Source organism: Anolis sagrei, chromosome 12 (genome assembly GCF_037176765.1).
Source record: "Anolis sagrei isolate rAnoSag1 chromosome 12, rAnoSag1.mat, whole genome shotgun sequence".
Classification (NCBI taxonomy): domain Eukaryota; kingdom Metazoa; phylum Chordata; class Lepidosauria; order Squamata; family Dactyloidae; genus Anolis; species Anolis sagrei.
Genome location: NC_090032.1, coordinates 16,623,907 through 16,647,978, shown reverse-complemented (window position 1 = coordinate 16,647,978; position 24,072 = coordinate 16,623,907). Strand labels below are relative to the sequence as shown.

General features: G+C 49.6%; 1 protein-coding gene across 1 annotated transcript; it reads right to left on the bottom strand.

The window, feature by feature from the left end:
• Positions 1 to 710: 710 nt before the first annotated feature.
• Positions 711 to 22,754, bottom strand: KCNK4 (potassium two pore domain channel subfamily K member 4). The gene is made up of 6 exons (XM_067472485.1): positions 22,443 to 22,754; positions 18,864 to 18,984; positions 18,379 to 18,539; positions 16,263 to 16,449; positions 13,812 to 13,951; positions 711 to 3,778 (listed from the first exon to the last, which is right to left on the bottom strand). Exons 1-6 carry the CDS (start codon positions 22,698 to 22,700, stop codon positions 3,266 to 3,268), a joined length of 1,380 nt encoding a protein of 459 aa, XP_067328586.1. The 5' UTR covers positions 22,701 to 22,754; the 3' UTR covers positions 711 to 3,265.
• Positions 22,755 to 24,072: the final 1,318 nt, after the last annotated feature.

The window sequence follows — 24,072 nt, the reverse complement described above, 5'->3', positions numbered from 1 at the left end:
TGAGCTGCTGAATTTGCTGACCGAAAGGTTGGCGGTTCCAATCTGGGGAGCGGGGTGAGGTCCTGCTGTTAGCCCCACCTTCTGCCATGTTTCGAAAACATGCAAATGTGAGTAGATCAATAGGTGGGAAGGTAACGGCACTCCACGCAGTCATGCCAACCGCATGACCTTGGAGGCGTCTACGGGCAACGCCGGCTCTTCGGCTTCGAAATGGAGATGAGCGCCAACCCTCAGAGTCGGACACAACTGGACCTTTAGCTATTGATGAAGGTGCTTTCGTTTAGAATAAGGAACAGCTAGGAAAGTTGCTTCACCCTGTTGTGTAGGCATGCTTCTAACCTGACTCACAAAGAAGGAGGGGTTGTGTGCGTGTGCGCTTGAAGGTAGTGGTGGTGTTGAGAAGGGCATGCAACGGGAGGCTGGCCTGGCGCTTGGAGCTGGGATGGAATGGAGTGATGCTGGCCCTCCATCAGGTGCAGTTCGAGGAGGAGAGTCAGGGAAGACGGACAGGACAGGAGCGAGGGGCCCATACACCAAGACAAGGCTCTTGTTTACACTGGGGTGCAGAAGGGGGAATAAGGCTGTCGGGAGCATCATGCAGAAGGGTTACCGTCCACCCCACCCCAAGTACGGACTTTCATTGGCACTGCAAATGGCTGCATTAAGATCACTATTGACTGAAAGGTCATGAGTTCGAAGCCTGCCCAAGTTGGAGTGAGCTTCTGACCAATTGTGTAGCTCGTTGTCGACCTTTGCAGCCCGAAAGGCAGTTGCATCTGTCAAGTAGGAAAATCAGGTACCGCTTATGTGGGGAGGCTAATTTAACTAATTTACGAGGCCATAAAAATCTCCAGCAAGCATGTGAGGAATGAGGAAGTACTTCGTCAGTGTCGCAGGTGGACAGTGAAGCGACAGCTCCCCTGGTGGCCAGAATACCCTCGTGAAAAAGCTGGAATGTTAAATAGCCTCTGACTGTCTGTCTATATGTGTTGTGTGTCTATGGCATTGAATGTTTGCCATGTATGTGTACAGCTAATTTAACTAATTTACGAGGCCATAAAAATCTCCAGCAAGCATGCGAGGAATGAGGAAGTACTTCATCAATGTCGCTGATGGACGGTGAAGCGACAGCTCCCCTGGTGGCCAGAATACCCTCATGAAAAAGCTGGAATGTTAAATAGCCTCTGACTGTCTGTCTATATGTGTTGTGTGTCTATGGCATTGAATGTTTGCCATGTATGTGTACATTTTAACCCGCCCTGAGTTCGAAGCCCACCCGGGTCGGAGTGAGCTTCCGACCAATTTGTGTAGCTCGTTGTCGACCTTTGCAGCCCGAAAGACAGTTGCATCTGTCAAGTAGGAAAATCAGGTACCACTTATGTGGAGAGGCTAATTTAACTAATTTACGAGGCCATAAAAATCTCCAGCAAGCATGCGAGGAATGAGGAAGTACTTCATCAGTGTCGCAGATGGACGGTGAAGCGACAGCTCCCCTGGAGGCCAGAATACCCTCATGAAAAAGCTGGAATGTTAAATAGCTTCTGACTGTCTGTCTATATGTGTTGTGTGTCTATGGCATTGAATGTTTGCCATGTATAAGTACATTGTAATCCACCCTGAGTTCGAAGCCCACCCAGGTCGGAGTGAGCTTCCGACCAATTTGTGTAGCTCGTTATATGTGTTGTGTGTCTATGGCATTGAATGTTTGCCATGTATAAGTACATTGTAATCTGCCCTGAGTCCCCAGGGTGGAATATAAATACTGTAATTAATCAATTGATTAATTAATTAAATTGGCACTGCAAATGTAGCACAGCTGGCTGGGAGTCAGCTGCATTAAGATCACCACTGACCGAAAGGTTATGAGTTCGAAGTCCGCCCGGGTCAGAGTGAGCTTCCGACCAATTTGTGTAGCTTGCTGTCGACCTTTGCAGCCCGAAAGACAGTTGCATCTGTCAAGTAGGAAAATCAGGTGCCACTTATGCGGGGAGGCTAATTTAACTAATTTACGAGGCCATAAAAATCTCCAGCAAGCATGCGAGGAATGAGGAAGTACTTCATCAGTGTCGCAGGTGGGCGGTGAAGCAACAGCTCCCCCTGGTGGCCAGAAAAAAAGTTGGAATGTTAAATAGCCTCTGACTGTCTGTCTATATGTGTGGTGTGTCTATGGCATTGAATGTTTGCCATGTATAAGTACATTGTAACCTGCCCTGAGTTCGAAGCCCGCCCGGGTCGGAGTGAGCTTCCAACCAATTTGTGTAGCTCGTTGTCGACCTTTGCAAACCCGAAAGGCAGTTGCATCTGTCAAGTAGGACATTGTAACCTGCCCTGAGTTCAAAGCCCGCCCGGGTCGGAGTGAGCTTCCAACCAATTTGTGTAGCTCGTTGTCGACCTTTGCAAACCCGAAAGGCAGTTGCATCTGTCAAGTAGGACATTGTAACCCGCCCTGAGTTCGAAGCCCACCCGGGTCGGAGTGAGCTTCCGACCAATTTGTGTAGCTCGTTGTCGACCTTTGCAGCCTGAAAGACAGTTGCATCTGTCAAGTAGGAAAATCAGGTGCCACTTATGTGGGGAGGCTAATTTAACTAATTTACGAGGCCATAAAAACCTCCAGCAAGCATGCAGGGAATGAGGAAGTACTTCATCAGTGTCGCAGATGGACGGTGAAGCAAGAGCTCCCCCTGGTGGCCAGAAAAAGTTGGAATGTTAAATAGCCTCTGACTGTCTGTCTATATGTGTGGTGTGTCTATGGCATTGAATGTTTGCCATGTATAAGTACATTGTAACCCGCCCTGAGTTCGAAGCCCGCCCGGGTCGGAGTGAGCTTCCAACCAATTTGTATAGCTCGTTGTTGACCTTGGCAGCCCGAAAGACAGTTGCATCTGTCAAATAGGAAAATCAGGTACCACTTATGTGGGGAGGCTAATTTAACTAATTTACGAGGCCATAAAAATCTCCAGCAAGCATGCAGGGAATGAGGAAGTACTTCATCAGTGTCTCAGATGGACGGTGAAGCGACAGCTCCCCTGGTGGCCAGAATACCCTCATGAAATTAGTTAAATTGCTTCCTCGTGCCAAAAGGAAGGGCATCTACCTGGCAGTAAAAGAGCCGGATGAGGATCTGATTTAAGGGTACGCTCCAGTTAGCACCTTGTGGAAAGAAGAGCTAGGACGTCTTGAGTTTCTGGGCACAACGATGGAGGAAAGGGAACTGCACCACGTGTAGGGACATTGCTCCAAACCAGGCGCCATCCTGGTCCGGTCCTTAAACGGACTCGCCTTTGTCTCGGGTCCGGCTCAGCACGATCATGGGCAACGCTGCCGGCTCGCCAGCGTTGACTCGGTGCCGAGCCCGAGGACGCATGCGGCGGGGCGGCCGGGCGGAAGGTGGCCCTCCGTCGCTCAGCGCATCCGAACTCTCGTCGATGAAAGCCAGGTTTTCGCCCGCGTAGTCTATAGGTCGCAACACGGCAGCATTGCGGGCGTTCATTTGGGCTATGCGTTGCAACGTGCGGGGAGACGGGCTCGGACACGATACGGGCGGCATCGATGGTGGTGGTGCTAAAGCCGAGGATGGCGATGGCAATTGCTCTGGTTGCGCCGGCGGCGTTGCCAGCTCTTGGCTTTCCCCTTGCTGCGTGATAGCCGACGGTGACAACGGCTTCCCTTTCAAGGTGCCCATCCTGTGCAGCTTATCTGGAAACGCCATGTTCGGGACACGGATTTGGGACGCCACATTCCCTGTCCAGGAGGCAGCGTGCGCCGTGAAATCTCCCATCTGTAGTGAGATCGAAAAGAAAGCATTACAGAACAGATAGGCTGTGTGTATATCTATATATATAAATCTGAAAGTGGCGTCGAACGGAGAAGCAAAACTCAAAAAAACCCCAATGGAAATTAACCAAAATTCCCATGCACATGCCTCAACCCACTAGGTACAAACAAATCGAATCAAAATTAAAAACAACACTGATGATGGACCTGGACCAAACTTGGCACACTGAACCTCCATGACTAACTCAACCAACTGGAGAGGTTTGAGGGAAATTGGTCTAGATATTTTGGAGTTGCAGGTACTGGGATTTATAGTTGAGCTGGAATCAATGAGCACTCTGAACTCCACCAAAGATGGAATTGAACCACACTTGGCACACAGAACTCCCATGACCAGCCAACAATACTGGTGGTCTTTGGGGGAAAGTCACCTTGATTTGGGGGAGTTGTAGTTCACCTACATCCAGAGAGCACTGTGAACCCAAACACCGATGGATCTGGATCAAACTAGGCACACAGACCTGATATGCCAAAACGTGATTACTGGAGGGGTTTGTGGGGAACCAACCTTCCTTTCTGGGAGTTGTAGTTCACCCACAACCAGAGGAAACTATGACCTCCACCGATGAGGGACATGGACAAAACTTGGCACACAGAACCCCCATGACCAACTGAACCTACTGGAGGGGTTTGAGGGGACTGACCCACCATGGTGGGAATTGTCAGAGTGAAATTCGGGGGGCTATGCGCAGCGGATGAGGTTACTATATCACACAGACACACATCAGGACACTGCAGTCCTCCAGTTTCAAAAATAACATAAAGTTTACTAAGTACATCTCAATATACGTCTACTTCTAAGCGGGCAAAATCAGGAACTACAAAGCACAGCTTCAGTACAGTTTCAGAACATCTGCTTATCAGGCTCTCTGGCTGTAAGCCGGATACTCCCTATTTCTTCCCAGCCGGAGAAACTCGTTATCTAACTTCTGTCAAGGTCTCTTCTCTCTCTACCTCTCTGTCTCTTACAACAACAATTCCAACACATAATTGAACATAACAGAATCCATCTTGAATACATACGAACTCCATTCTTACTCATATAGAAACACATCGAAAAAACATACATGCATACCTTCAATAATCCTGACAGGAGTTGTAGTTCACCCTACAGCCAGAGAGCGCTCTGAACCCCACCCATGATGCATCTAAAGCAAACTTGCGCAACATAACAAATTTTGAGTACTGATGGGAGTTTTTCGGGATCAATTTGGCATGATAGGAGTTGTAGTTCACCTGCAAATGTATGCATTTTATACTATTAAATATTGAGTCTGTTAAATGACCCAGGCAACGCCGGGCACCCAAGCTAGTATATAATAAACACAAACAAACAAGCACCCCATGCTACCTTTGTGATATTTTTATTGCCCTCCATCTGAACAGGAGGGTCAATGAGATTGAAAGACGTTTAATTAGGAAAGCTGTTTAATAAGCTGCCTTGCAAATTTGATGCCATCTGGTTCCTTAATTGACAGAAACTGGAGTTGTTCCAAATTGCCATGCTTTCCTCCTGCATAATGATAAGTGGCGTTAGAACCAAAATTGCCTCTCTGTATATGGAGGGAATGCGGGAATGCTCTAGGAATAGGATTGTCATTATTCTTGCAAATTTTGGTTCAATAAATAACATATATCCTGGCCCTGAGCCTTTTACATTAAAGGAGAGAAGGTAAAGGTAAATCTGCCATCTTGCGGATACGGGGCCCCCCGGGGGTTTCCGTATCCGCGGTTTGGGGTTTTCCCCTGACATTAATTCCAGTCGTGTTGTCGCCGAGGGCATCCCAGGCCCCTGCCTTCAAGCTGGTTTGACCTGCAGCAGGGAGTTCCACAGTTCCTGATTGCCAAGTGGGGCCAAACTGATGAAATGTGCCCCAGCAGCAGTCTCAACCAGGGACTCTTCCCAGCCATATGCTCTTTCCTTTCACGTCCCTTGCTAGCCCCAACTATGTAACAAATCCCCAAATAAAGATTAATCAAATTGCAACTTTTAAACTCTCTAGCTTGATACTTTGTGTTTCTTTCTTGCCTGAAACTTCCTAAATGCATGAAACTAACCTTTTCAAGGCCGCGGGAGACTGCAGGCCTGCCCGGAATGCCTTCCTGGCGTTCTGGGGAGGCCGAATCTGTGCTCCCCAAACCGCGGATACGGAAACCCCAGGGACCCCCATATCCGCGAGATGGCGGATTGGCTCCATTTTGATGGCATATTTTTCTTGGCTAAATTCTAACACTATCTGCTATCTCACTTTTTGCATATATATATTTTTGCATTTGCAGACCCTCCTAAAGTTCCTATTGACTTCAATGTCTGACTCTCAGGGATGGTGCTGATCTCCATTTCGAAGCGGAAGAGCCAGCATTATCCGTAGACACCTCCAAGGTCATGTGGCCAGCATGACTGCATGGAACTCGGTTACATTTCCACCGGAGCGGTACCTATTGATCTACTCACATTTGCATATTTTTGAATTGCTAGGTTGGCAGAAGCTGGGGCTGACAGTGGGAGCTCATGCTCCTCTCTGGATTCAAACCTGCGACCTTTCGATCAGCAAGTTCAGCAGCTCAACGGTTTAACCCACTGTGCCACCGGAGGCTCTTTTAAAGGAGAGTAGGGGGAGCTTAGTAGACAGAACACTTGGCTTTGGCTTCTAGTAAATGCATTACCCTTCCACGCTACAGAACTATAGCACACCGATTTCACCTTAACTGTCATGGCAATCCTATGAAGACTTGGGATTTGCAATTTAGGGAAGCCTAAATCTCTCAAACGTTGGGTCACTATTTCCAAATTCCTTGGCTGGCTTGAACCTCTGCGGAATGAAACCTGATAGGACGTTTCGTTTCTGAGTCACTGCTTTCATGCTTTTCATGCCGGAACCGGAAAAAATTCCGGTTCCGGCTATGGCGGTCAGCAGCAACAACGCGGAGCTGCGCCGCTGAAGGAAAAACAATCCAAAGAATCCTGGGGAATCCACCCCCCTACGACCACCAGAATAGGGGGTGCATGAGGGTCAGCACTCCTACGACCCTTTCAGGCCCAAGAGGACCGGAACACAAGAGAGCGCGGACCAGGAGACGGAGGTGAGCGAGCAAGCGAGTGAGCACTGCGAACGCCGCCGCCATTGCAGCTCCCCTAAGACGCGGAGACGCAGAGACCTACCCAGTTTGCCACCGGAGAGCGGCGATTTCTGTGGTTCCTGCCGCTGCTGGGCTGTCTTGTCGCCCTGCCACCTTGTCACCGCGTTGTTGCTGTTGCTGCTGTGACCCCGAGCGCTGTGGGCGCCGCCATTTTGGCGCCGGCCATCTGGCTGTTCGCCGCCGTTGCGGCGGCCGCTGGTCCGCTGGTGGATCCGGTGGACCTCCGAGCCCCTCAAGGCTGTTTGTTTGCCCACTACCACCGCTGCTGCTGCCGCTGTCGCTGGCCGTCGCGGCTGCTGCCGCTGCCGCTGGGCGCTGCTGCCGCTGGGCGTTGCTGCGCCGCGGCTGGTGCGGTCGCCATCTTGGCGCTTCGTCACCGGCTGTGCACCACCGCGGCGGCCGCCGTTTGGATCGCTGGTGAGCCATCGGGCTGTCTGACCGTTCGTGGGACCGCGGCTGACCACCGGGCCGCGGCGAAGCGTTCCCGACGCCTTATCGGCCAGGCCACCGCTCGCCGTTGCTGCCGCTGCGGCCTTGGCGTGGCTCGCCGTAGCTGCCGCTGCTGTCGGGTCTTCTCCGAGCCGCTGGGCCGAAACAAAGCGCAGAGTGCAGCGGCGGCGGCCGCCATTTTCTGGCATCTCGTTTCCATCGCCACCGCCTTCCCGCAGCCAGACCACCGCAGCAGGACCATCGTGGAGCCGCTGGGCCGAGCCGGGGCACGGGAGTACCGCTGCTTCAGCCGCCTTTGTGGCGCTTTGCCTCACCAGAGCTACGGGCGGCCTTCTGTTACCGCTGCAGCGACCGAGCTGCCTTGCTTTTACTGCCGCCTTCCATCGCGGCCACCACCATATGGCTGCCACCTTGTTACAGCGGCTTGAGTTCGCCTCTACCACTTGCTAACAGTGACTGTGTTGCTGTGTTAACTATTTTGTGTAGAACTTGTATGTGCCTGATCTGTAAAGACCTCTTGTGCAGACCTCAATTTAGTGTGCAGACCTCTCGAGCTGGCCTTACTACTAAACAAACTTCCTGTGCTGGCCTAATTGTGTAGATCCCTGTCAGCCGAATATTGTGTAGATCGCTGTGCTGACTTAATATTGTGTAGTCCTCAATACTGTGTTGACCTCTTGTGCGGGCCGAATATTTGTGTAGACCCCTGTGCTAGCTTAATATTGTGTAGACCTTAATATTGTGTAGACCTCATGTGCCGGCCAAATATTGTGTAGACCTTTGTGCTAGCCTTAACATTGTGTAGACTTTTGGCGCCGGCCTTAATATTGTGTAGACCCTTGAGCTGGCCCACTTTGGATTGATAGATACGCAACAGACCAACGGCGCTGACCGCCGCCGTGTATACCACCTCCGGATGCCCCATCCGCTTAGACCATCCGTCTAGAGGTACACCTGAATCATAGGAATTTTATTTAATTGTTATTACCATCATCCTCATAAGAGTGTGACTATATATTAATATCATAACACACTCCTGGTTGTCCTCGCTGCTAAGCTGATATAAGACCTCAATAGCACTTTAGGGCGCCTGCCACTTGCTGCTAAACACCACTTGCACTTACGCCCCCTTCCTTATCCCTCTATGCCGCACCTTAGTGAATACTGAACTCAGTTTCAGGCACTTACTGCACTTTAAATCTTGCACTTTATGTATGTGCCCAACAGAACGTAGTGTTGTCAACCGAGTGGTACTGCTGTCTGTATCGCATTTAAGACTCTTGCACTCTCGCACTTTACAAACTGTCTAACGGGTGCGGCTGAAACGCCCCTACCACCTGAAGTTATTGTCATCCATGTGGCCCCCCACCCCCCTGTTAATACTATCTCTGTTACTATTAGTTAGCGGAAAGGCCAGGGGGGGAGGTGGGCTGGAGCCCAATGGGGCCGAGAGGAGGGAAGAAGGAGAGAAAGGATGTTGGCAGGATCCAACAAAGCATACAGCTGATGAAGCAGGAATTAAGTCCTTGATACTAGATCGCGGCATGGAGGGGGGGAGGAGTTCCACTAGCCGAGGGGCCCCCATAGAGGTCGTGGTGGGAAGGAGGAGATGCGGAAGAAGGAGACCTCGAATTCGGCCTAATTCGGACCGCTTATCTAAATTAACAATTCCCAACCGGTCTCCTAAGGTAAATTGGTGTAGCCAGGTGAGCGGGCCCTCGGGATTGAAGGTGGTGCTGCTGAACGCCAGATCTGTCAACGGAAAAACGACCTGGATCCAGGACCTAATCCTGGAGGAGCGGGCAGATCTGGCGTGCATTACGGAGACCTGGTTGGATGAAGCTGGAGGGGTAAACCTGACCCAGCTTTGTCCTCCAGGCTTCTCCGTACAGCACCAACCTAGATCCGGAGGACGGGGAGGCGGGGTCGCAGTGATCTATAGAGATTCCATCCATCTGACCAGGAGCCCCATCCCGCAGACCACAAATTTTGAATGCGTCCACCTGAGGGTGGGTGACCGGGACAGAATAGGGATTCTGTTAGTGTACCGTCCACCTCGCTGCACTACAGTCTCCCTGCCTGAGCTAGCGGGGGTGGTCTCGAGCCTGGCGTTGGAGTCCCAACGGCTTCTTGTGCTGGGGGACTTCAACATCCATGCCGAGGCGGCCCCCACAGGAGCGGCTCAGGACTTCATGTCCGCCATGGCAACCATGGGGCTGTCCCAACAAATAACTGGCCCCACCCACTGTGCTGGACATACATTGGACTTGGTTTTCTGCCAGGGATGGGAGCAGGGTGGCGGTGTGGAGGAGTTGTCCATCTCTCCGTTGCCGTGGACTGACCACTTCCTGATCAGATTTAGACTCACTGCGCCCCCTAATCTCCGCAAAGGTGGAGGACCCATTAAGATGGTCCGCCCCAGGAGGCTTATGGATCCGAATGGATTCCTGACGGCTCTTGGGGATTTTCCCGCCACCTCGGCAGGTGATCATGTCGAGGCCTTGGTCGCTCTCTGGAATGGGGAGATGGCCAGGGCAATTGACACGATCGCTCCGGAACGTCCCCTCTCAAGTAACCGAGCTAAACCATCTCCTTGGTTCACTGAGGAGTTGGCAGCAATGAAGCGAAGGAAGAGGGAACTAGAGAGCGTGTGGCGCTCAGACCCAAGCGAGCCAAACCGAGCACGGTTTGTGTCCTTTTTGAGGGCATACGCCGTGGCAATAAAAGCTGCAAAGAAGACTTTCTTTGCGGCTACTATTGCGTCTGCAAAAAACCGTCCGGCGGAGTTGTTTCGGATTGTCAGAGGTCTTTTGACTCCCACCACCTCAGGTGGGAGCCCTGACAATTCGGCCACGTGCTGTGAAGCATTTGCTCGGTTCTTTGCAGACAAAGTCGCTTTGATCCGTTCTGGGCTGGACACCACATTAAATGCAGTCTCTGTGGATGTGACACGAGCGCCTGCTTGTCCTATTTTGATGGATTCTTTTCAGTTTGTGAAGCCCGAGGATGTGGACAAGATACTTGGAGGAATGAGGCCCACCACGTCCATCCTAGACCCCTGCCCATCCTGGCTTCTGAGGGAGGCCAGAGGGGGATTGGCTGAGTGGGTAACGGTGGTGGTTAATGCCTCCCTTCGGGAAGGCAAGATTCCAGCGAGCCTAAAACAGGCTATTATAAAGCCGCTGTTGAAGAAACCATCACTGGACCCCACTAAATTCGACAACTTTCGGCCTGTTTCCAATCTTCCCTTTTTGGGCAAAGTCATGGAAAGCGTGGTGGCTTCACAACTCCAGGTACTCTTGAGAGACACGGATTATCTGGATCCGGCACAGTCTGGTTTCAGACCGGGACATGGTACTGAGACGGTCTTGGTCGCCTTAGTGGATGATCTGCGCCGGGAGCTAGACAGGGGGAGTGTGTCCCTGTTGGTGCTCCTGGACCTCTCAGCGGCCTTCGATACCGTCGACCACAGTATCCTTCTGGGGCGCCTTGCGGAAGTGGGTCTTGGGGGCACTGCTCTGCAGTGGCTCCAGTCATTTCTGGAGGGCCGTACCCAGAAGGTGTTATTGGGGGACTCCTGTTCAACTCCACAGCCGTTGGCCTGTGGGGTTCCTCAGGGTTCTATTCTGTCCCCCATGCTGTTTAATATCTACATGAAGCCGCTGGGTGAGATCATCCGGAGTTTCGGAGTGCGGTGTCATCTGTACGCAGATGATGTCCAGCTCTGTCACTCCTTTCCACCTGCTACTAAGGAGGCTGTCGAAGTCCTGAACCGGTGCCTGGCCGCTGTAATGGTCTGGATGAGGGCGAACAAACTGAAATTAAATCCAGACAAGACAGAGGTACTCCTGGTCAGTCGCAAGGCCGAGCAGGGTATAGGGTTACAGCCTGTGCTGGATGGGGTCGCACTCCCCTTGAAGGCGCAGGTTCGCAGCTTGGGTGTAACCCTGGACTCATCGTTGAGCCTGGACCCCCAGGTTTCAGCGGTGACCAGGGGAGCATTTGCACAGCTTCGGCTTGTGCGCCAGCTGCGCCCGTACCTTGGGAAGTCTGACTTGGCCACGGTGGTACATGCTCTGGTCACATCCCGTCTTGACTACTGCAACGCTCTCTACGTGGGGCTGCCCTTGAAGACGGCCCGGAAGCTGCAGCTAGTCCAGCGCGCGGCAGCCATGTTGTTAACAGGAGCAGGACACAGGGAGCATACAACGCCCTTGCTGTTCCAGCTCCACTGGCTGCCGATTTGCTACCGGGCCCAATTTAAGGTGCTGGTGTTAACCTACAAAGCCCTAAACGGTTCCGGCCCAAAATACCTTGCGGACCGCATCTCGGCCTACGAGCCCACGAGGACCTTGAGATCATCTGGGGAGGCCCTTCTCTCGATCCCGCCTGCCTCACAGGCACGTCTGGCGGGGACAAGAGAGAGGGCCTTCTCAGTGGTGGCCCCCCGGCTGTGGAACTCCCTCCCTGCTGATGTCAGATGGGCCCCCTCCCTCATGGCCTTTCGTAAGGGCCTGAAGACTTGGCTCTTCGAGCAGGCTTTCAACTAAATGCTATGCTACGGGTAATGACAACCGGATTGAACTATGACGACGAGATTGACTATGATTCCATAAATATGACGGAGCGGATTTTTAGTATAAGTTAGATGTATGTATTAGTGATGTTAATTGTTGTTTGATTCTTTTGTAAAGTGTCTTTTTGTACTGTACACCGCCGCGAGTCGCCCTAGGGCTGAGAGCGGCGGTTAACAAATGCAAGAAATAAATAAAATAAATAAATTTACCAAACCCAAACAGTCCACAAAATGTATTGTCGAAGGCTTTCATGGCCGGAATCACTGGGTTGTTGTAGGTTTTTTCGGGCTATATTGCCATGTTCTAGAGGCATTCCGTCCTCACGTTTCGCCTGCATCTATGGAAAGCATCCTCAGAGATAGTGAGGTCTGAGTATGTTTGCTATAGATGCAGGCGAAACTTCAGGAGAGAATGCCTCTAGAACATGGCCATATAGCCTGAAAAAAACCTACAACAACCCAATGGGAATTGTGTTCGGCGAGTGGGCTTAATAACAAAAGACTCTCCCCATAAATGACACTAACAAGCTTCGGCCTACTCACTCTCCTCAGTACGACACTAACTTTGGCCCACTGACTCTAACAAGCTTCAGCCTACTCACTCTCCTCAGGACGAGACTAACTTCAGCCAACTGACTCTAACAAGCTTCGGCCTACTCACTCTCCTTAGGACGACACTAGCTTCGGCTAACTGACTCTAACAAGCTTCGGCCTACCTGCTCTCCTCAGGATGACACTAGCTTTGGCCAACTGACTAACAAGCTTCAGCCTACTCGCTCTCCTCAGGACGACACTAGCTTCGGCCAACTGACTCTAACAAGCTTTGGCCTACTCACTCTCCTTAGGACGACACTAGCTTCGGCTAACTGACTCTAACAAGCTTCGGCCTACTCACTCTCCTCAGGACGACACTATCTTTGGCCCACTGACTCTAACAAGCTTCGGCCTACTCGCTCTCCTCAGGATGGCACTAGCTTTGGCCAACTGACTCTAACAAGCTTCAGCCTACTCACTCTCCTCAGGACGACACTAGCTTAGTCCAACTGACTCTAACAAGCTTCGGCCTACCTGCTCTCCTCAGGATGACACTAGCTTTGGCCAACTGACTAACAAGCTTTAGCCTACTCGCTCTCCTCGGGACGACACTAGCTTTGGCCAACTGACTCTACCAAGCTTCGGCCTACTCACTCTCCTCAGGATGATACTAACTTCGGCAAACTGACTCTACCAAGCTTTGGCCTACTCACTCTCCTCAGGATGACACTAGCCTTGACCAACTGATTCAAACAAGCTTCAGCCTACTCACTCTCCTCAGGACGACACTAGCTTTGGCCAACTGATTCTAACAGGCTTCGGCCTACTCGCTCTCCTCAGGACGACACTAGCTTTGGCCAACTGAATCTTAACAAGCTTCGGCCTACTCACTCTCCTCAGGACGACACTAGCTTTGGCCAACTGATTCTAACAACCTTTATCCTACTCACTCTCTTCAGGATGACACTAGCTTCGGCCCACTGACTCTAACAAGCTTCGGCCTACTCACTCTCCTCAGGACAACAGTAGCTTTGGCCAACTGACTCCAACAAGCTTCGGCCTACTCACTCTCTTCAGGACGACACGAGCTTCAGCCCACTGACTCGAACAGGGGAAAATGCTTCTAGAACATGGCCATATAGCCCGAAAAAACCTACAACCCAGTCCACAAAATGCCGCCACGGCACTTAACAGTGGAACGAGAGAGTCCCATCTGCACAAGATGTGAAGGTAAAGTGAAATGGAAATGTAAGATCAAGGGAAACGGCATCCTTACCTCTGCCCTCGTGCGCCGGGACAAGACCCGCAGCCAGTTGCCGATCATGGTGAGGATGGAGGCAAAGTAAGCCAAGCCCAGCAGAATCCAGACCACCACCATCGGCTGGTACCAGATGTGCTCGCTGCTTTTGGTGTCACCTAAAGAAAAAGAGACCCTCAAAGATAATGCCATCCCATTGTCAGCATTAATGTTGTGGCTCCATGTGGGAGAAAGAGAAGTGTCATCTCATCCATAGTATATCAAGCAATCTTAAGGAAAACAGGATGCAATTACAACAGAGCACAACAACAAGAAGAAATTTTTGGTGCATCAACTCTAATTTCTTAGAGAGAAATAACAACTGGTATATGCCATATGTCACGTATTGCAAAAACTAGAGCTGATACATGGAAATGGGTGCCATTTCAAGGGTCTGGAGAACAAGCCCTATGAGGAGCGGCTTAAAGAGCTGGGCATGTTTAGCCTGAAGAAGAGAAGGCTGAGAGGAGACATGATAGCCATGTATAAATACATGAGAGTTGACAAGCTGGAATATGTCCAGAGAAGGGCAAGTAAAATGATCAAGGGTCTGGAGAACAAGCCCTATGAGGAGCGGCTTAAAGAGCTGGGCATGTTTAGCCTGAAGAAGAGAAGGCTGAGAGGAGATATTATAGCCATGTATAAATATGTGAGAGGAAGTCACAGGGAGAAGGGAGCAAGCTTGGAGGCTAGGACGCAACGGAGCAATGGCTTCAAACTACAAGAAAGGAGATTCCATCTGAACATTAGGAAGAACAACCTGACATTCCAGCTTGTCAATATCTCTCTTGAATTATGGTGCCCAGAATTGGACACAATATTCCAGGTGTGGTCTGACCAAAGCAGAATAGAGCATGGGTAGCATGACTTCCCTAGATCTAGACACTATGCTCCTCTTGATGTGGGCCAAAATCCCATTGGCTTTTTTGCCGCCACATCACATTTCTGGCTCATGTTTAACTTGTTGTCCACGAGGACTCCAAGATCTTTTTCACACGTACTGCTCTCGAGCCAGGCATTGTCCCCCATACTGGAGGTCTTTGGTTCGGTTGTGGTTAAGCACAAAGGTTGTGGTTAAGAGCAACGTCTGCAGGTGCAAGAAGGTACTTTACATTAAGAGGTTGATGGGACAGGAAGAATAAAAGGTCAAAGTACTTTCCATTACAAAAAATATTCTTGTTTACTTGAGGATATATAAAGGTTTACAAAAGCCGAGGAGGGGGCGGCAGTCTGTGAAAAGCACTTCCAAAGATGCTGTCTGTTCACCTCATGCTGATCAGCTTGAATAAACGGTCTTATATTGGACTCGAAAAGGGACCCCACACCCTAAACCCATGATCCCTTACAGACACATTCCAGCTTGTCAATATCTCTCTTGAATTGTGGTGCCCAGAATTGGACACAATATTCCAGGTGTGGTCTAACCAAGGCAGAATAGAGCATGGGGAGCATGACTTCCCTGGATCTAGACACTATGCTCCTTTTGATGCAGACCAAGAGAACATGGAGGTTCCGGAACAAGGCCAGACAGACTGGAAAACTCACAACAACCCAGTGATTCTGGCCAGGGAAGCCTTCGACAAGCCCTCACAACTTCTGAGGATGCCTGTCATAGATGTGGGCGAAACATCTGGAGAGAATGCTTCCGGAACATGGCCAGACAGCCTGGAAAACTCACAACAACCCAGTGATTCCAGCCATGGAAGCCTTCGGCAAGCCGTCACAACCTCTGAGGATGCCTGCTATTGATGTGGGTGAAATATCAGGAGATAATGCTTCCAGGACATGGCCAGACAGCCTGGAAAACTCACAACAACTCAGTGATTCCAGCCATGGAAGCCTTCGACAAGCCGTCACAACCTCTGAGGATGCCTGCTATTGATGTGGGTGAAATATCAGGAGATAATGCTTCCAGGACATGGCCAGACAGCCTGGAAAACTCACAACAACCCAGTGATTCCAGCCATGGAAGCCTTCGACAAGCCGTCACAACCTCTGAGGATGCCTGCTATTGATGTGGGTGAAATATCAGGAGAGAATGCTTCCAGGACATGGCCAGACAGCCTGGAAAACTCACAACAACTCAGTGATTCTGGCCATGGAAGCCTTCGACAAGCCCTCACATCCTCTGAGGATACCTGCCATAGATGTGGGCGAAACATCAGGAGAGAATGCTTCCGGAACATGGCCAGACAGCCTGGAAAACTCACAACAACCCAGTGATTCTGGCCAGGGAAGCCTTCGACAAGCCCTCACAACCTCTGAGGATACCTGCCATAAATGTGGGCGAAACATCAGGAGAGAATGCTTCCGGGTGTGGTCTAACCAATGCAGAATAGAGCATGGGGAGCATGACTTCCCTAGATCTAGACACTATGCTCCTATTGACGCAGGCCAAATTCCCACTCTGATTGGCCCCTCGGCACCCACCTGCGACGTAATCGCCGAATCCAATTGTGGTCAGTGTGATGACCACGAAGTAGATGCTTTCCAGGAGGGTCCACCCTTCTATGTGCTGGAAAATGATGGTCGGCAAAGAGACGAAGAGGAGGCAGCCGATGAGGATGAAGAGCAAGGCCGAGAGCACCCTCACGATGGTCGCGCTCACCTGCCACTTCTGAGTTGGGGAGAGAAGGAGGCGAGTTAGCATTCAAGAAGTCATTGCCACTCCAAAAGGTAGTCCACGCTTACATGTAAGGTTCCTACCCAGTGATGTGTCTAATGCCAGAATCTGAGAGTGGATCCTTGCATTAGTGGGGCATCTTCAGAGGGGGCATGAAAACAACAGTCCTATACTTTGAATTCCTATTGGCACACAGTTCTCCCATGACCAACAGAAAAAACTGGAAAGGTTTGGTGGACATTGACCTTGAGTTCGGGAATTATAGTTCACCCACATCCAGAGAGAACTGTTGACTCAAACAATGATGGATCTGGTCCAAACTCTACACCGAATACTCAATATGCCCAAATGTGAACACTGGTGGAGTTTGGGGAAAATAGAATCTTGATATTCGGGAGTTGTAGTTGCTGGGATTTATAGTTCACCTACAACCAAAGAGCATTCTGAACCCCACCAATGATGGAATTGAACCAAACTTGGCACTCAGTTCTCCCATGAACAACAGAAAATACTGGAAGGGTTTGGTGGGCATTGACGTTGAGTTTAGAAGTTGTAGTTCACCTACAACCCAAGATCATTGTGGACTGAAACGATGGATCTGGACCAAACTCTACACGAATACTCAATATGCCCAAATGTGAACACTGGTGGAGTTTGGGGGAAATAGACAGGGGCGGCTCAACCCTATTTATAGTTCACCTATAATCAAAGAGCCTTCTGAACTGCACCAGCGATGGATTTGAACCAAACTTGGCTCCCATGACCAATGGAAAACACTGGAAGGGTTTGGTGGGCATTGACCTTGAGTTTGGGAGTTGTAGTTCACCTACATCCAGACAGCACTGTGGACTCAAACAATGATGGATCTGGACCAAACTTGACACAAATATTCCATATTCCACAGATGGAGTTTGGAGGAAATAGACCTTGACATTTGGGATTTGTACTTACTGGGATTTATAGTTCACCTACAATCAAAGAGCATTCTGAACCCCATCAATGATGGAACTGAACCAAACTTGGCACTCAGTTCTCCCATGACCAACTGAAAATACTGGAAGAGTCTGGTGGTCCTTTGGTTTTGGAGTTGTAGTTCACCTACATCCAGAGAGCACAGCATGATGGATCTGGACCAAACTTGGCACAAATACTCAATATGCCCAAATGTGAACACTGGTGGAGTTTGGGGGAAATAGAATCTTGATATTTGGGAGTTGTAGTTGCTGGGATTTATAGTTCAACTATAATCACAGAGCATTCTGAACTCCACCAACGATGGAATTGAACCAAACTTGGCACTCAGTTCTCCCATGAACAACAGAAAATACTGGAAGGGTTTGGTGGGCAGTGTCCTTTGGTTTTGGAGTTGTAGTTCACCTACATCCAGAGATCACTGTAGACGCAAACAACGAATACTCAATATGCCCAAATGTGAACACTGGTGGAGTTTGGGGAAAATAGAATCTTGACATTTGGGAGTTGTCATTGCTGGGATTTATAGTTCAACTATAATCACAGAGCATTCTGAACCCCACCAACGATGGAATTGAACCAAACCTGGCTCGCAGTTCTCCCATGACCAACAGATAATACTGGAAGGGTTTGGTGGGCATTGACCTTGAGTTTTGGAGTTGTAGTTCACCCTTTAGGTGAATAGGGGTCACAAGTGGAAAAAGTTTAAGAAGCCAAGTTTTTTATACTGTATTTGTATTTGTACCCCGTGTTTCTCTCCACAAGGAGACTCTATCACAGCGGTTCTCAACCTGGGGGTCGCGACCCCCTGAGGGGTCGCCTGGCCATTTCAGAGGGGTCGTGAGGTTGCCCCATCCAACTCCCGAAATAGTGGCCAGGTCCCGGGACCACCCTCTTCTCGCACCCTTCAAGGTGGACATGAAAGAGGCGTGGAGAGGAATTTCTGCTCACCAAAAAAACGTCTTCCACTTTGCCAATGGCTTTCCGGAGAGAGGATCCCAAAAGATCTCCGACTCCTGCGAGCAGCATCCCGAAGAGAGGGATCCCCACAAGAGCATAGAAGATACAGAAGATCCGGCCAGCATCCGTCTTGGGGGAAATGTTCCCAAATCCTATGAGGTCGGAACAGTGAAGAGAAAGACTCTCGATCAAAACAAACGGAAGGACTCGTCAGTACTGATCCTGTCTATCCCAACTATAACCAATTGATTGCTTTGGATGTTTTGGAAGCTACAAGGAGCGTTCATTAAAGATTGCCATGCAGGAAAAGCACAATCAACCCCCCTCCCCAACCATCCAGCCTCTGTTTAAAGGCCTCCAAGAAAGGAGCCTCCACTACACTCTGCGGCAGTGAGTTCCACTGTTGAACAGCTCCTACGGTCAGGAAGTTCTTCCTAATGTTGAGGCGGAATTCTCCAAAATCAGCCCCTGGGTACCGATGGTGGTGATGACGGTGCCAGCGAAGAAGAAGGCGCTGCTCATATCCCAGTGTGAGCTGTTGCCGCTTGTGCTGTTGATGACCGGGTTCACGCCAGCTCCCATGGCCTCGGTTATTTGCTGGGAAGAAGGTCAGAGAAAAGTATTACACCCAACATGGAGATAACCTACCAAGCACTCCAAAGGGAAATACTACAAGATGGACTTTTACAGTTTCTACTGATACTCCTAGTTTGCTATTATTATTATTAATATTATTATTTTATTTTATTTTATTTTATTTTATTTTATTTTATTTTATTTTATTTTATTTTATTTTATTTTATTTTATTTTATTTATTATTTTTATTATTATTTTTATTATTATTTTATTTTTATGGTTTTTTAAAATACTGGTAGCCAGACTTTAGAGTTTAAAAAGAAATCTAAAATCATAACAGTAAATTAAGAACAACACTCAAAAATAGAGGAAACAATCAGGGACAGCTAATCACCTCCCAACAAAGGATTCCCCCAGGCAGTAAGAAGCCAGACCTTGAAACTGCTAGGTCATTAAATTCTAATCAAGGTGGCCAATTGAAACATTCGCATCTAATTCCAAATAGACAAACTCTGGACATCCCAGAGATATATAAACCTCACTTGCCTAGTTTCCAACAGCCCTCTCAACCTCTGAGGATGCCTGCCATAGATGTGCGTGAAACGTCATAGAATCATAGAGTTGGAAGAGACCTCATGGGCCATCCAGTCCAACCCCATTCTGCCAAGAAGCAGGAAAATTGCTTTCAAACCACCCCAGAGAGATGGCCATCCAGCCTTTGTTCAAAAGCCTCCAAAGAAGGAGCCTCCACCACACTCCAGAGCAGAGAGTTCCACTGCTGAACGGCTCTCACACTTAGGAAGTTCTTCCTCATGTTCAGGTGGAATCTCCTTTTTTGTAGTTTGAAGCCATTGTTCCACGTCCTAGTCTCCAGGGTGGCAGAAAACAAGCTTGCTCAGTGATTCTGGCCATAGAAGCCTTGGACAAACCCTCACAACCTCTGAGGATGCCTGCCATAGATGTGGGCGAAACATCAGGAGAGAATGCTTCCGGAACATGGCCAGACAGCCTGGAAAACTCACAACAACCCAGTGATTCTGGCCAGGGAAGCCTTCGAGAAGACCTCACAAACTCTACCATAGATGTGGGTGAAACATCAGGAGAGAATGCTTCCGGAACATGGCCAGACAGCCTGGAAAACGCACAACAACCCAGTGATTCCGGCCAGGGAAGCCTTCGACAAACCCTCACAATCTCTGAGGATGCCTCCCATAGATGTGGGTGAAACATCAGGAGAGAATGCTTCCGGAACATGGCCAGACAGTCTGGAAAACTCACAACAACCCAGTGATTCTGGCCATGGAAGCCTTCGAGAAGACCTCACAACTTCTGAGGATGCCTGGCCTGCCATAGATGTGGGCGAAACATCAGGAGAGAATGCTTCCGGAACATGGCCAGACAACCTGGAAAACTCACAACAACCCAGTGATTCCCACCATGGAAGCCTTCGAGAAGCCCTCACAACTTCTGAGGATGCCTGCCATAGATGTGGGCGAAACATCAGGAGAGAATGCTTCCGGGACATGGCCAGACAGCCTGGAAAACTCACAACAACCCAGTGATTCTGGCCAGGGAAGCCTTCGAGAAGACCTCACAAACTCTGAGGATGGCTGCCATAGATGTGGGTGAAACATCAGGAGAGAATGCTTCCGGAACATGGCCAGACAGCCTGGAAAACTCACAACAACCCAGTGATACCGGCCATAGAAGCCTTTGACAAGCCCTCACAACCTCTGAGGATGCCTGCCATAGATGTGGGCGAAACATCAGGAGAGAATGCTTCCGGAACATGGCCAGACAGCCTGGAAAACTCACAACAACCCAGTGATACCGGCCATAGAAGCCTTTGACAAGCCCTCACAACCTCTGAGGATGCCTGCCATAGATGTGGGTGAAACATCAGGAGAGAATGCTTCCGGAACATGGCCAGACAACCTGGAAAACTCACAACAACACAGTGATTCTGGCCAGGGAAGCCTTCGAGAAGACCTCACAACCTCTGAGGATACCTGCCATAGATGTGGGCGAAACATCATAGAATCATAGAATCATAGAATCAAAGAGTTGGAAGAGACCTCATGGGCCATCCAGTCCAACCCCATTCTGCCAAGAAGCAGGAATATTGCATTCAAATCACCCCTGACAGATGGCCATCCAGCCTCTGCTTAAAAGCTTCCAAAGAAGGAGCCTCCACCACACTCCGGGGCAGAGAGTTCCACTGCTGAACGGCTCTCACAGTCAGGAAGTTCTTCCTAATGTTCAGATGGAATCTCCTCTCTTGTAGTTTGAAGCCATTGTTCCACGTCCTAGTCTCCAAGGAAGTAGAAAACAAGCTTGCCCCCTCCTCCCTGTGACTTCCTCTCTCATATTTATACATGGCTATCATATCTCCTCTCAGCCTTCTCTTCTTCAGGCTAAACATGCCCAGTTCCCTAAGCCGCTCCTCATAGGGCTTGTTCTCCAGACCCTTGATCATTTTAGTCACCCTCCTCTGGACACATTCCAGCTTGAGAGAGAATGTTTCCAGAACATGGCCAAACAGCCTGGAAAACTCACAACAAGCCAGTGATTCCGGCCAGGGAAGCCTTCGAGAAGACCTCACAACCTCTGAGGATGCCTGCCATAGATGTGGGTGAAACATCAGGAGAGAATGCTTCCGGGACATGGCCAGACAGCTTGAAAAATGCACAACAACCCAGTGATTCTGGCCAGGGAAGCCGTCGAGAAGACCTCACAACCTCTGAGGATGCCTGCCATAGATGTGGGCGAAACATCAGGAGATAATGCTTCCGAGACATGGCCAGACAGCTTGAAAAACTCACAACAACTCAGTGATTCTGGCCAGGGAAACCTTCGAGAAGACCTCACAAACTCTGAGGATGGCTGCCATAGATGTGGGCGAAACATCAGGAGAGAATGCTTCTGGAACAGCCTGGAAAACTCACAACAACTCAGTGATTCTGGCCAGGGAAGCCTTCGACAAGCCCTCACAACCTCTGAGGATACCTGCCATAGATGTGGGTGAAACATCAGGAGAGAATGCTTCTGGAACAGCCTGGAAAACGCACAACAACCCAGTGATTCCAGCCATAGAAGCCTTCGACAAGCCCTCACAACCTCTGTGGATGCCTCCCATAGATGTGGGCGAAACATCAGGAGAGAATGCTTCCGGGACATGGCCAGACAGCTTGGAAAACTCACAACAACCCAGTGATTCTGGCCAGGGAAGCCTTCGAGAAGACCTCACAACCTCTGAGGATGTCTACCATAGATGTGGGCGAAACATCAGGAGAGAATGCTTCCGGGACATGGACAGAAAGCCTTCAAAACTCACAGCTGCCCAGTATATACCACACGTTCAGCATGCATGCTCTTTCCTCAACTACATATGCTGGATTGCCATTCCCATCCCCAAAGAGCTAGCCCACAGTTGGGGGATGCTGGGAGTTGTCATCCCCATCTTTCCCCATTCGTTCACCTGGATGAGGTCCTCCAGCTCCTCAGGAGCGACACACTGGTGCAGCCTTAAGAACCGGTCCAGGTGAGCTTGGAGTTTCACCTGTTGGTGGACCTCATGGGGGTGTTCCAGCTGGCGGAAGACGAAGGCGCCCGTGACCAGGTAAATCAGGACCACCGAGAAGAGAGCCAAGATCGTGGTGCGGCGCATCACAGCGGTGTGTTCGGGAGGTCTTGGGCTCAAGATGGATTCCTTGGATGGGTAGCAGACTACGGGCATGGAGCCATGGTGGTCCGGAGGGCAGATGGCCAGAGCCGGCGGTTGCGGGGAGTAATTCACTGCAGTGGGGCAGAGAAAGAGAAGGACAGAATCACAGTGTGCGACAGACCCCCAAAGGTCATTGAATCCAATGTCCAGCTAGAGCAGTGTTTCTCAACCTGGGGGTCGGGACCCCTGAGAGGGTCGCGAGGGGGAGTCAGAGGGGTCACCAAAGACCATATGAAAACAAAGTATTTTCTGATGGTCATGGGATCTCTGTGAGCCAAGTTTGGTTCAATTCCATCGTTGGTAGAGTTAAGAATGCTCTTTGATTGCAGGTGAACTATAAATCCCAGAAACTACAACTCCCAAATGTCAAGGTCTATTTTCCCCCAAATCCACCAGTGTTCCCATTTGGGCATATTGAGTATTCATGCCAAGTTTGAGCCAATTCCATTGTTGGTGGGGTTCAGAATGTTCTTTGATTGTAATGAACTATAAATCCCAGAAACTACAACTCCCAAATGTCAAGGTCTATTTCCCCCAAAATCTACCAGTGTTCCCATTTGGGCATATTGAGTATTCATGCCAAGTTTGAGCCAATTCCATTGTTGGTGGGGTTCAGAATGTTCTTTGATTGTAATGAACTATAAATCCCAGCAACTACAACTCCCAAATGTCAAGATCTATTTCCCCCAGACTCCACCAGTGTTCCCATTTGGGCATTTTGAGTATTCATGCCAAGTTTGAGCCAATTCCATTGTTGGTGGGGTTCAGAATGTTCTTTGATTGTAATGAACTATAAATCCCAGCAACTACAACTCCCAAATGTCAAGATCTATTTCCCCCAGACTCCACCAGTGTTCCCATTTGGGCATTTTGAGTATTCATGCCAAGTTTGAGCCAATTCCATTGTTGGTGGGGTTCAGAATGTTCTTTGATTGTAATGAACTATAAATCCCAGCAACTACAACTCCCAAATGTCAAGATCTATTTCCCCCAGACTCCACCAGTGTTCACATTTGGGCATTTTGAGTATTCGTGCCAAGTTTGGTCCAGATCCACCATTGCATGAGTCCACGGTGATCTCTGGATGTAGGTGAACTACAACTCCCAAACTCAAGGTCAATACCCATCAAACCCTTCCAGTGTTTTCCATTGGTCATGGGAGCCAAGTTTGGTTCAAATCCATCGCTGGTGCAGTTCAGAAGGCTCTTTGATTATAGGTGAACTATAAATCCCAGCAACTACAACTCCCAAATTACAAAATCAATCTTCCCCCAACCCCACTAGAATTCACATTTGTGTGTATTGGGTATTTGTGCCCAGTTTGGTCCAATGAATGAAAATACACCCTGCAGATCAGATATTGACATTATGATTTATAACAGTA

Excerpts from the sequence above, each read along its gene's own strand:
- KCNK4 (XM_067472485.1), bottom strand. The coding sequence starts at position 22,700 with ATGCCCGTAGTCTGCTACCCATCCAAGGAATCCATCTTGAGCCCAAGA. Across the intron at positions 16,450-18,378 it reads AAGTGGAAGACGTTTTTTTG|AAGTGGCAGGTGAGCGCGAC; the intron begins GTGAGCAGAAAT and ends TCCCCAACTCAG. Across the intron at positions 13,952-16,262 it reads ATTCGGCGATTACGTCGCAG|GTGACACCAAAAGCAGCGAG; the intron begins GTGGGTGCCGAG and ends CTTTTTCTTTAG.